At 49.9% G+C, this 13,718-nt stretch overlaps 1 protein-coding gene across 1 annotated transcript in view; it reads left to right on the forward strand.

The window, feature by feature from the left end:
- TMEM38B (transmembrane protein 38B) overlaps positions 1-13,718 on the forward strand; it is a 388,019-nt gene that overhangs the window by 214,741 nt on the left and 159,560 nt on the right. The window contains exon 3 of the mRNA XM_085641281.1: positions 1,162-1,346. Within this exon, the coding sequence (XP_085497407.1) occupies positions 1,162-1,346 (185 nt within the window). The remainder of the gene's footprint in view (positions 1-1,161; positions 1,347-13,718) is intronic.

Raw genomic sequence — 13,718 nt, forward strand, 5'->3', positions numbered from 1 at the left:
TGATCGGCCTAGAATCATTCGCTAAGGGGTGCTCATCTACTCTAACCGGCAGATTCCTGGAATTTAAGGTTGATGTCAGACTGGAACCATATTGGAGCTTAATTGAAGTACCGTCTGATCGTAAATTCTTTTTTCAGTTTTGGATAGGCACACTCCCGGTGCGCTCATTTACATCCCATTGGGCAGCGGGGTCTGAAAATAGGTGTCCAAAGTGTTTGGACAAGACTGAATCTATGAGTCACTTTGTCTTTTTTTGTCCGTTGTATACCATCCCACGTAAGAAATGGGTACTACCTGTTTGCCGATTGATGGGCATCCGAAGATATGAGGTAGCTATGAGAATCTTGTCTACTGACCCAAGCCCGATCATTACTATTGCAATGTCAAAATATATTAAGTGGGCTTGGGCAATTCGGTCTAAACTGATTAAATGCCAAAGTGACTCCTCACCAGGTAATTGACTGGATTGATATATCATGTGGGCTGGTTTATCAATGTATCCTTGCGTACTGATAATTTTATTATATGCTATTTTACAACATGTATTTTTAAATGTAAATTTGTGTTGGAATCATGTGTACACTGTTTTATGTCACTTTTACAACTTAAGTGTTGAATAAAGTATTTGAATTGAATTGAATTACTCTCTTGTACTCAATAACAATAAAAGAAAAGCATGACACATAACTCGTTGTGTTCCGTGATATACAACGCTGAGCATATGTTAGTGCTTGACCTTATGTATTTATATACTAGCTTACTCTGGTTATCACAATTGTCTTGTTTAAGCCTTTTTGCCCTCGTGTGATTTCCATTCTGGCTTTGAGTAGCTTCTGAGCCTTTTTAACCTCTGCTCTTGCCTTTTTCCACATTCTTCATAGTGCTCAAAGACTGGTTACTAAGAAATTTAATAATGTGTGAAACAATGATAGGCAAATAATTTGTTGTATTACAGTTATCTTTCACTCCTCCTTCTCTTTGCACACACAACTGCAAAGTAGAAGTTCCAATTAAACTTTTTGGGAGTTTTATCAGATTATTAAGACATTCCTGTTTCTTTAATTTTCAACAAGCTGTTTATTTGTGACTAGAAATAATGAAATTTATATATCAGCAGTACATTATGATTGTCACATGTATTTTATGTGTTTGTGTTTACAGGTTCCTGGTGTTCTATTGTCCAGGAGATATTGTCTACCAGTTTTTCTCCTTCCTACCTGTACGTGTTGTGCTAGCAGGAATGAAGGAAATGACCAGGACAAGAAAGATTTTAGCTGGAGTTGCACATGCGAACAGCCATTTCAAGGATGCCTGGATGGTAATGATTGCTGTTGGCTGGGCCAGAGGTAATGTAATCACTCAGACACCAAAATGAGTTGTCCGTCTTCAACTTGCACCTGTTGAACAATGTACTTACTAAAACAACTGGTTTCTTACTTGATCATTGTTGTAATAAGGGAATGTCCACTAAGCGTAGAACTGAAGAGGTGAGTTTAATGCAAATACCAATGACCCACGACAGGGGCGTGGCTTGCTACTATGGCCGCGTAGACGTACTCCGAGAGGGGGCCCGAACCTCTATAATTATCCTTCACACTACTGGCCCATATTGACTCACAAACTGGTCTCTTGGATGCCTTGAGACCCCCCACCGCCACTGGAGTGATCAAGATTTGCCTGGATCCCCTTGTGTGCGGAATCGGAGCCCCGGGCCGGATGAGTATCCGGCGCCATTTTGTAAATGAAGGCGCGGCTGGGTTACGACGCTGAGCCTCGGAGCCCATCGGACTCAGTCCGGGTGGCGCACACGCTCTGAGGTCCCTGTAGGCGTCGGGACCTACTTGTAACGGACCTGAGGAGAGGAACGGGACCAACGGGTACGGCGCTGCACTGCGACTGGTCCTTGGCGCTGAAGTGGCCTAGTGGGGTGAGTGAAGCTGCCGGGGCGGTGAAGGCCCAGTCCGTCCCTGTAAGGATACGAATCCCCCGAGGCACTGGGGGCCCGGAGGTGTTTCGGCAGCGCTTGTGGTTGGGGGCCATTTCCACCCGATCATCAGGACCGGACTGCCCTGAAGTATGGGATTGGGCCACTGGACGTGGGCGCCCAGCTGAAGATCCGCTGGTGCTGGCCCCGCCTTGCTAGAGGCAATTTGTCTGAACGCTGCACAACGTTGAGAGGTCTAGGGAGGCGATCCAAGAGCCCCAGGCCAACGGAAGAATAAGGGGGAGTCCCCCCTGGCCCGGGGGTCCTGGTGGGCCCGGATTGCAGCACCTGAGAGGAGGAGGGAGTCTTCCCCGGAAAGAGTTGGGCCTACACCCCGGGGACTGAAAAGGAACATAGGTGGCGGTGGCTTATGGAACGGACCATTCAGGGGTTTTCTGATGTATGGGAGCCCCTGAGTGGGTCACTGAGATGCCTACTCGAGGAAATCCTGGAGGGGGGACCCCATTGAGTGCCTGGGATAGTGCTGGGGGCAGTGCGGGGTGGTGCCAAGCTGCAGGGTGTCAAGGATTCTGGATACACGACACCCGGGAAGTTCCCCGTCAGAAAAAGGGGTCTGCACGCGCGTGTAGACACCGCGCGTTGCACACCATGTGGAAGGATAAAGTGACGAAGCCACAAACCAACAAAATATCGAATTATGCACAGCCCATACCGCAGGGACCAGAACCTAGAGATGAGGATCCAGCATTGGGAAAAGGGGCGCCGGAGGGAGCGGTCGTGGACCCAACCACACTGTTGGATGTTCTTCAAGCCATCCAGGCGACCAGGGACGACATGGTCCAGAACATTGACACTGTGGCCATAGAGTGACTGTCACAGAGAAAGACACGGATGCACTGAATGAGGAAGTGAAAAACCTTAGTGCCACGGTGGTGGAGTTGAAGCAACAAGTGATACAGTTAGATGACCAAGCAGTGGACTCAAGGACGCTCGAGAAGAGGGAACCTGAGATTTGTTGGGTTCCCTGAGATAGCAGAGGGCCCTGCGGTGGAATTGTGCGAGAAATGGCTCCCAAACAGTTGTCAAAGTTTTTCAGTAGACAACGAGCGCATAAAGCGTTGGTGGCCGCCCCTTGACCTGAAGCGCCTCCCCGCGCTATCATTGCATAACTTTCTACTTCAGGGTCCGGGATCTTCTCCTGAAGCTCTCTCACAGCGGATGGTGATTTTTCTTCGTGGGGAACTCTATATCGGTGTACCCAGACTATACCCAGAGGGTCCAGGAGCAGCGCAAGACCTTTGTCGCAGTTAAGCAGAGACTGAGAGACTTAAACCTGAAGTACAGCCTTCTGTTCCTGGCTAAACTCTGTGTGGAGAGTGAAGGTCGTACTTTGTTCTTTTCTCAGTGGAGGAGGCATGTGACTGGTTAGATGTCAGAGCCCCGGAGGGAAGACACCTGGTATCTTCTACGGCCTCCAGTAGGGCAGCGGCAATTAAATGATCCTTGAGGGGCCGCAGACAATAAACGCGAATGGTATAGCATCAACGGGTGGTGAGCTCTGGACGCATCACTGTCCTCCAGGACGGTACCCTACAGGCCTCCGATACAGAGATCGTACCGGACTCAATGGAATCGGCCTCAGGCATGGATGTTGAGGACGGAGATCAAGGCAGTGGCCAAGAATAAATTCAACAAGCGGCACAAAGGGAAGTGGAACTGTACGGATAAGTTCACTATGCATGTGGGTCATGAAGGGGGCATTGAGGGACTGATCGGCAGAACTGCTGATGGGGTTACCAGGAGACCTGATAATTGAGGACACCTGTGTGGCCTCAGTGGCCTTTTTATTTTTCTCTACCCTTTTGTACTAAATAGGAATGTTTATGTTGGGGGCCATGCAGGTTGATACTTACAATATGGTCGGGGGCAGCCGTAGGAGTGGTGACCCCCCTCACCAGAGACAGGCCAGACGGGGAAGCTTGAGAACGATCTTGCACCCCTGCGTAGTCCGGTTTCTTGCACAGCGCTGTTTAGACTTTGCCACCTGTGTCCTAGACATGGCTGACCTGGGCCATAGCTCAGGGGCAACGACATTGAAGTTGAAGAGTTCTCAGGGACGGGAGGGGGAGGTATGGGGCGGAGTGTACTATTTCTTAGGTGGATCAAGATTTGCATACTGGAATTCATACTACTGCCCATGGGGGGAGAGGGAGTTGGGGTAATTTAACGCCCAAATGGTTGTTGGGGATACTTGGGGGTCACACAGGAATACATTTTGTCATGCCGTCTGTTGGATGGTCAAGTCGGACTCACAGGGGCAGAAGGGACATCCTTGGGGTCACTCACTTTCAAACACGTACTCCCGAATCGACCACTGCTGCCTCTCAGCCGGTCTCTCTGCCACAACGGAGGCCATTTCCTACCTTCCTCGATACTTATCTGACCATGCACCAATGTTACTGACCTTCACCAGCGGGTCGGGACGACCAGCCATACCGCTGTGGCGTCTTCGTGCGGAGGCAGTCACGGATCCACCATATGCACAGATGCTGGCGGAGGCCCATGCAGCACTACTTTTGGGGAGAATTGGAGGTCGACAGCCAATAGATCCATGGAGTGGGAGGCCGTGAAGGTTGTCCTCAGGGGGGTGTGCATGAGAAACACGTATGGAGCCCAACAACAGCTTAATTTTGATATAGACTCTTTGGAAAAACGACTGAAAGCCCTGGATGACACTCTTCATAGGACACCGACCAATTTGGCGGAATAGACGCGAGTCCGCGAGGAACTCATAGAGGCTTGGTGCCGATTAGAGGAGCCCAGGTACACCACCTACAGAGGTTACATATGGAGGGGGACAGATCGGGAGCGCTCTTAGCCAGATTAATCAGGACGGAGATGGATCACACACCTATTTTGCAGCTTCGTAACGGTATGGGGAATGTGGTGTACACACAGAACGCAATACTAAAAGAATTTCTGACACACTTACGACAGACCTGCTCGACTACTGCCAGGATTGGGCTGCTCGAGCTGCAGGGTTTCCTTGAGGGCATAACGCTTCCCACTTTGGGGGATGACGAAGCAGAGACGCTAGGGGTGCCGATTTCCAGAGAGGAAATACAGCCATCGATTAAGGCGCTGAAATTAGAGAAATGCCACAGGAGTGATGGGCTCCCAGCAGAGTTTTACTAAATATTTGCTCCACAGTTAGTTGGTCATCTAATGGAGGTGTTTAATGAAGCCTTGGCCCATGGGGCACTACCTGATACTATGATGGAAGTATTGGTGTCCATGATCCCTAAGCCAGATAGAGATCCCCTTTCCCCTGCCTCCTATAGGCCAATTTCTCTCCTGAACATCAACGAGAAAATACTGAGTGGCGTGCTGGCGACACGTCTTCTTCCCTACGTGACCTGACTGGTCCATTCAGACCAGGCTGGGTTTATCCCTAGTCGGAACACCACGCATAATTTGCGTAGACCCGCACACATATGGCACGCACCATGCCTGCGAGAAGAGGGCTGGGCTCTGTGTCTCCTAGATATCCAACAGGCCTTTGATTCTGTCAAATGAGACTACATGTGAAAGGTGCTGGGTGGAATGGGGTTAGGGGAAACATATATAAGGTGATTGAAGCTGCTTTATACTGGACCAAAGGCCAGGGTGCGCCTCCGTTACCAGGTGTCGGATAGTTTCAAGCTCCAGAAGGGTACTCAACAGGGTTGCCCCTGATCGCCGCTTCTGTTCGCCCTCGTGATGGAGCCCCTGGCGATTACGCTTAGAAGCAAGATGGAGAGATGGGGAATTCAGCTGGGAGCTGTTACTCACGTGGTGTCAATGTACGCTGATGACACTTTGGTGTATCTTCGTAATCCTGAAGAACCAATACCAGTGCTCCTTGGGGAGCTGGCCGGATTCGGGAAGGTGTCGGGACTGTGCCTTAATCCCTGGACGTCTAAACTGTTTTTCATGGGAACTCTGGCAGACAAGGAGGGGGAGTTGTTGCCCCCGCTGGGAATGCACTGGGTTGGAGATGAGGAACGTTACCTAGAGATCAGGCTGATACTCACTAGGCCTGGGCAGTAAATTCCGTTCCGTTCGCGGAATTTGCGGAATTTGGGTAATTTCGCGTTCCGCGGAGAATGCGAAATTGCCCAAAAATCTGCGTTCCGCGACTTCGCGAAGTTTTTTGCTTGTTCGCGTTCTCAATATGCGTGTTCGCGAGATATTTCACCCCGAGCACGCAAACAGCGATCGCGAACAGGAAAAAAGTATCGCAAACAAGCAATTCCGCGTGTTCGCGGAATTTCTGCGTGTTCGCGGAGATTTTTTACCGTTTTGCGGAGATTTGCGTAACGCGATTACGCAAATTCCGCCCACCCCTAATACTCACACAAGCAGCCTATCTGGAGCGAAACATAGGGAGGTGTGTAGAGGGCATCCACAAATCGATCGCATTCTGGCGAGACTTGCCGTTATCTCTGATGGGCCAAGTTGCCTTGATAAAAATGGTGATCCTCCCGCGCTATCTGTATGTTATGCAGAATTCCCTCTACCGCGTACCACAGACTTATTTTAGGCAGCTGGATCGCCTTCTAGTGGAGTTACTATGGAGATCCAAAAGGAAAAGGGTTAAATTAGATACATTGCAGCGGACGTGGGAACAAGGGGGGCTTGAGGTCCCTAGAATAGGCTTCTATTATATGGTGAAACAGCTTCCTCACGCGGTGCACTGGCTGGACGAACACGACAAATGGGAGAGGTGACTTTTGGGGGGTACTCACCGGGGGACTCCTCTTCCTGTCGTTCTCATGATGGGATCGAGGGTGCCCGAACAGTTTCCCTACATTGTTCGGCAGGTGGCCACGGCCTGGGAAGCCACGATTTGGACCGTGGTGAAATGGGCGCCTTATCTCTCGGAAGCCCTGTAGTGGGCGGTGACACCATTCAAACGTATAGGTCATACCGTAGGGTGACAGTGCGCTATAAAAATGCTTTTTATAATACATTACATTACCATGTATAGCAATAAACGGACGGAGGGGGGTTGTCACGTGATGGGAGATCTGTACTCTAACCACCAATTCCTTACAAGGGAGGCAGAGGAATCTATGTTTGAGTTGGGCAGGGGACAGTACCTTCAGTACGTGAAAATATTCGCCGTTGGCTCGTGGCCGGTGTTTCCACAGGACCCGCTTAAATCAGCCACCCTGTGGGCTATCTTGACCTTGGCAGGAGGACGTAGATTCATTTCTCACATCTACATGGCACTCATATAGGACATCACTGTTGATCCCCTCCCGATTCATGCTAAATGGGAGGTGATAGTAGAGGAACCTTTTCGAGTTTCGGAATGGAAAAAGGTACATGAAGGGGTCAAGCAATTTAGCTCCAATTCCAGGTTTAAGCTCACTCAATTTAATATTGTCCACCAAACCTACCTGACAACACGAGTATTGCATAAAATATACCCAGACCGCCCTGCCCAGTGCCCCAAACATGGTTATTTGGACGCACATTTCTTACACATGACTTAGGACTGTCCGGACTTTAGGTCCTTTTGGGGGTTGGTGCTAGACCGCTTACAAGGGGTTACTGGATGGGTGTTGCTGCATTTGGTCAAGGAGATACTGCTGGGACTCCTCCCTAGACCTAAAGGGAAACCGCTTACTAGGAAATTCCTCCAGCTAGGGTTGGTACTGGCCAAAATGAGGATAGCAATAAGATGGATGAGCTTGACGCCCCTTACGATGGAGAGTTGGGCCACTGACGTACGGGAGTGGGCAACAGCAGAGCTAATCCGCATGAAACAAGTTAGGAGGGACGAAAAGCTAGAGGATGATGCGAGGTCCTGGTATGCCATGATTACAGAAGTCCACACGAATGAGGTCTCTACCCCGCAGGAGATGAATGGGACTCAGCCAGGCCATACTGGACCTGAGGTGGTGGTAATGTCAGAAAGCACTGCGGAGTTAAAGACTGCAGTAGATCTACAACAATAGTCTGACTTTGAACATCTAAGTACAGAGGGGATTTCCTTCAGTCGACCCTGGGGAGGGGGGGTCGTTAAGAGTTTAATGTTATGATTTATATCCTCCAGATCCAGAGGCTGTGTCCGGATATGATACTATATCTCCTAAAGCAAGATTTATGCTGTACCATGTTCTAACGTTGTATGAAATGTATTGACAGTTCTGTGTAATCTCCTGCGATGAATAACTACTGTTATGATTCTGTCATGATTCTGGACACCAATAAATACAATAACAATTTCACACAAAAAAACCAATGGCCCACCACGCAACACGTCGAGCCGGTATGGATCCCAACCGCTCTCTGATGGAAGGCTGGAATCCCCACAGACCATTCACATTGCGAGTGCGAACAACCTAAATCACAACAATAATGCGCGTGTTCACATGCATGCATGGAATGCCTTGAAAAGAGTACAATACACTTAACACATCACCTTCCCCCTTAATAAACAAAAACAGTACAATTGAAATAAAACGTACAAAAGCAATACGAAAGTAGGCGGAATGCATAAGAATTAACTAGTAAGGAAGGACACACAAATACATTTAAGTTTCCATTATAAAAGTACATAATCATCAAACGTTTTTGGAGCCTTCCTAATGTGAGCCCCCACAGAACTCATTCCATACTGGTTTCCAGGCAAATTAGTACACTCTGTATAACTTTCCCAAGCACACAACTAACTTGCTACAGCACTATTGCCAACCTCTGACTGGACACAACCAGGTTGCAACCATTGTTCCCAGTCAGAACTACGAACAAGTCCTTTCTTCGTGCGTATTATGCTCACTTGTTCAGACGTAAGCTTCACAAGTTGCCTCTTGTTCCATCAACATTTTCCCAAGACCAGTGCAGCACCTTTACTGACTCTGTCCACCTGTACAGGCGCAGAACACTTCTATACACCTTTCTTACCTCTGACAGGGTTTTTGATCATGACCCAAACAACTACCACAAGATCAACTTCTGCACAGCAGTGTTTAATATCAAAATTATGCAGCATGCTTGCCTGTTTACTAAGCACCCTTAAAGCTATGTCATCTCTATTAAAGTGAACACTCCCACCATTCCGTGACCATGACGGAAAAAATGCCGTATGCACATCTCTACCCCTCAACAAAGAAAAAGGGGTCACACCAGTAGTACAATGCAGAACGTGTTATAAGCCCAGACTGTTTCAAGGATAAACGTGCCAACATCCAAACCAGAAGCCAGAGCATTCTGTACACCGTTCTTAATGAGCCAGTTGCCACGCAGGGGCCGTGGCCAACAGCTGAAAATGGCTGACGCATGAGAGGAGAGCTTTTGGGTCTGGGCCAGCCAATCCCGCCAAATCAGCCATCTTACAATGCCATTTGCCCTTAGCACACATAGAGGGACACTGCTGTTACTCTGCGGGATGAAACTGCCGGCCATCTATCTGAGATCCGGCACTGGCGTGGCTGTACTCCAACTGAGACTGGGATAGGCAGTGCCGCACCGGGACTGACTGAATGCAGCTTCTACCTGCGAGTGCTTGAGGGGACACCGTGGCGGCCTCCGTAACGAACTAGGGCGATCAACGTGAGCCCGGCCCAGCTGACTGCGAGCTTCGGAATACCAGAGCCAACATCTGATAACTGTGGAACTGCAGCAAAAAAGGATTCAGCACCGGAGGTCGCCCGGCGGAAATGGCTGGGGAGGCGAGGCCGCTATGCGCAGCAGACTGTGCAGCTGGGGAGAAGTGTGACTCCTGAGAAGAGCAACCGTTAACGGAAACTGAAGGAGCCCTACCCCAACTCCCACAGACAGACGAAAGGTCAGAACGGAATCCGGTCTCACACCAGGGGCCCAAGGAGAAGAGTTACTGGTATGGGGGCTGGGGCGATGGAGGGCCACTGACGACTGGGCCCTACTGACCAGACCCTGATTCACGGGTTGGCACCACAGAGAGCTGCATCCCCACTTGGCCTATGATAGCGGGCCGCACTGCGGGGCGGAGCAAGACTGGTGTCGGGCTCATCTGAAGAGCAGTGTGCCGGGGTGTAGTCCGCCCCTGGGCGGCTTTCACCGGCCTGAACGTGCCAGGCCCTGCGCTCTGAACATCGAAACCGAGGTGAGCGCCACAAGAGCGTGTGAGGAAGCCGTCTGACTCTGTGAGCTTGCCTCCATACCCTCTGTTTTTCTTCCACCCCCCACGTCCCGGGGTGACTGTGGCTCCGGCCCTCTGTAGTGCCGGGCCCTTTTTCACATCTTGAGTGGTTGTGCTACATGACCCGATAACGTGCGGAACCCGCTCACAGGAGAGTGGAGATATTTTGCATACAGACCGGCCGTTCCCATGGGGGTCGATGAGTGTCCTTCCCGACTGGACAGACAAGTGATGCCGCCAGCTTCATGGGCCTGGGATGGGAAACTAGATAAGCACACAGAATAGCAACCTGGCGCTGTCCTCTCAGCACTGTATGCAGCTGTGAGGCGCTCCCTGGAGGGCTGTATGGAGCCCTGATTGGCAGCGGCAACTCTACAGGACTGGATGGGCCCGAAATACTTAACTATTGCCTCCTGGAGAATGGTGTAAGCACACTGCAGTGGCCGAGGTGCTTTCCCAGGAATTATGCACCCCCGCAAGGACGGCTGGACCAGGCGCTGCTGAAAAGAGGCCCTATTTTTTTATATAACTTGTGTTGACCAGGGAATTAGTAGGGGCATGTGGGTCCACCTGGAGCTGGTGGCGTTGCCCTGCCCAGATTTCTCCGTATAAGCGCTCCCCTAGAATTCAACCTTGCCCATCCCTCGGTACTCTGCACCTGGTGTTCTTGTAAGAGAAAAACTGCGGAGTGAAGGACCTGCTGCCCACGCCTCCGCCTTCCACCCCCCCCCCCCCTTATTGGGAAGGCCCTGTACGAACTGTACGGATAAGACTGACGAAAGTTGACAAACACCACAATATGGGACACAACAAGGGGAAACCAACCGACCACGGGCTCTCAGTGGGGTCACTAACTAGAGGAACAGAAGACTCCCCTCCCTCGGAGGATATTGTGCTTCCCACCATGGAAACCCTCACACACCCCTCCCCCAACCCCCCCCCCCCCCCCCCCAGACAAGCTAGACCTCATTCTCAAAGCGATCAGGGAGTCCCGGGCGGTCCTGGTGCAACAGCTGGGTCCCCCTACCAATGATGTGAGTCTTCTCAGGGCGGATCATAAGAATTGTCGGACAAGGTAAAAATCAATACAACGACTCTCCCTGACGTTGCCTGGCTTCAGCATCAGGTTGCGGAACTGTGGGAATGGGTCAAAGATGCTGGAGGGTGCTCACGAAGTAACAAAATGAGAATAATTGCTCTGCCTGAAAACTATGAATGCAATCACCCCACTCAATTTATAGTACATTGGTTGCAAACAGTGCTGTCTGCAGAAAGTCTTACTGAGATTTTTAGCGTGGAAAGGGAACCACAGTTCCCACCAGAGTCAGACACCAGGAGCGCCGCCCAGGCCAATAGTGGCCCAGATCCTCACTTACAAAACCGGGATACCCTACTCCGCAAGGCACCGGAAAAGCTCCAGTCCAACATGAGAATGTCAGGATTTCTCTATTCCCGGACTGTACTATATATGTCCTTTGTCAGCGAGTCTCTTACCAAGGAGTCAAGAAACACCTTCAGCAGCTCAATCTTAAGTACGCCCTACTATTCCTTGCTTGCCTCAAAATCATCCACAAGCACACTAGCAATTTCTTTGATGACCCAGAGGCCATGGATTGAGGACACTTTTATGGATCTAGCAATTTTGGATGCTCACCTTTACCCAATATGCTGCGAAGGTGTACTAAACAGCGCCCTACAGCATGGGGCGGAGATTTACCATCCATGCGGAAACAGATGCAGGAGGGTCGACAAGCAGTGCTCTGCGAGAGACCGGGACCCTACCCGATGACAAGGCGTCGTCAGACGGCACACCTCATACAGACTCTGAAAGCAGCCTTGCTCTATTTCCAACCATAACCCCACAAACAGGTAATTAACCACTTGACTGAAAAGGACACTGGAATGCTGAGGACTAAGTGGTAACACATACTGAGTTTTCCTACTTTCCTAAAAGACTATGTACAGGTAATACCAGATGTGGCTGATGTATTGGTTGGGTTCCTTAAATGCTCCGGGGACCATGACATGCAATATCATTATGCTTTAACACTAACAGGGTGTCAGGGGCAGGCTTCATACTATACCATGCACTTATCCTATGGGTGGGAGAGTGGGTGGGTCTCGGGTCCGGGGGGCCCTCAACATAGGATATGTCCTAAGGCCACACAAGACAATACAGTTGGTCACTGCGTCTGTTATGACCCCACAGACGAACGCACATAGATCACTACAGTTGTTGAGTTACAATGTTTGTTTGGTTGAACACAGTTTTCAATTTGGACCTTGTATTGGGGAATTCGATGTTTATAGTTTAGGCAAGCAAGACGGGTGTGCCTTCAGTAACTACTCTTACACAGGTGACCCAGTTGGTAGTGCGTGTGAACACTATCCATATCATGTATGATTCATATGACTACGATACACAACACCAGATTGTTAGGGGGGTGGGCTCGGTCCATAAGCACGATCAAATGTATGACCAACTGTGCAAAAGTTCCAAATAGTGTTTTTACAAGAGACGCACCTGACGTCCTAAGAAGCCCACAAGCTCCGGAAGAAATGGCGAAGGCAGATATTCCACACCTCATACTCTGTATTTGCAAGGGAGACAGCAGTGTGGATCAAAGTAGGAGTTCTTTTTGAAGCACTAGACACACGAATAGACACTAATGGTAATTACACACTAATCCGGGGCAAACTGGATGGTACACCAGTTGTAGTGTGTAGCCTCTTGGTTCCAAAGACAGACAAGACACCTTCCTGACTCAGTCAGTGCAGCACTGCCATACTGGACAATGTACTCATGGATACTCGACGGCAACTATAATGCAGTATTAGACATACACCTGGTCCGCTCACACCACCCCTTGCCAGGCACCGCAACAGCCCAACAAGCAAAGGCCCTCTTATCCTGGGTTCAGGGTTGGTCGCTAGCAGATGCATGGAGCATTAACAATGCGGGAATTTGGTAATATTCATTTTACTGCTCGACGCATAAACTACATACACGGATTGATCATATACTATGTTCACCATCACTGCTGACACAAGTCACTCACACTATTTACCTGGGAAAGATGCTGCCTGACCATAATTCTTTGGAACTCACCATGTCTTGGGGACGTGTGCCCACACCTGTCCCGACTTAGAAGCTAAACCCCCTCTTACTGGAGGATTGAGTCTTCTGCGCCCACATGGCCACCACTACTAAAACATACTTTACAATTAATACAAATACAGCCTCCTCACCCCAAATAGAGTGGGAGGCCTTCAAAGTGATAGCAAGGGTGGGGGCTTTGATTAGCTCGGTTATTGGAGCATGACAAACTATACTCCGTGACTTGAGGAGGGTGGATGCAAGGCAGGACACACTGAAGCGGGACCCAGCAGAGCGGCTAACTGAGCTCATACTTGCGAAACGCCTTATAACTAGATGATGTAAAACGGTGGTTCCGCCTAATATGCTTGCTTTGAGGGAGGAGATGGAGAAGTGAGGATTGGCGGAAAGCGGAGCCTTGCGAAGGGAAGAACACCGCGGACTGAGATAAAAGCCCATTGTCATGACCTGGGACCTCCTATTAGAGTCCTTCAAAGCGCTAGACA

This window comes from Triturus cristatus, chromosome 2_2 (assembly GCF_964204655.1).
Source record: "Triturus cristatus chromosome 2_2, aTriCri1.1, whole genome shotgun sequence".
NCBI lineage: Eukaryota > Metazoa > Chordata > Amphibia > Caudata > Salamandridae > Triturus > Triturus cristatus.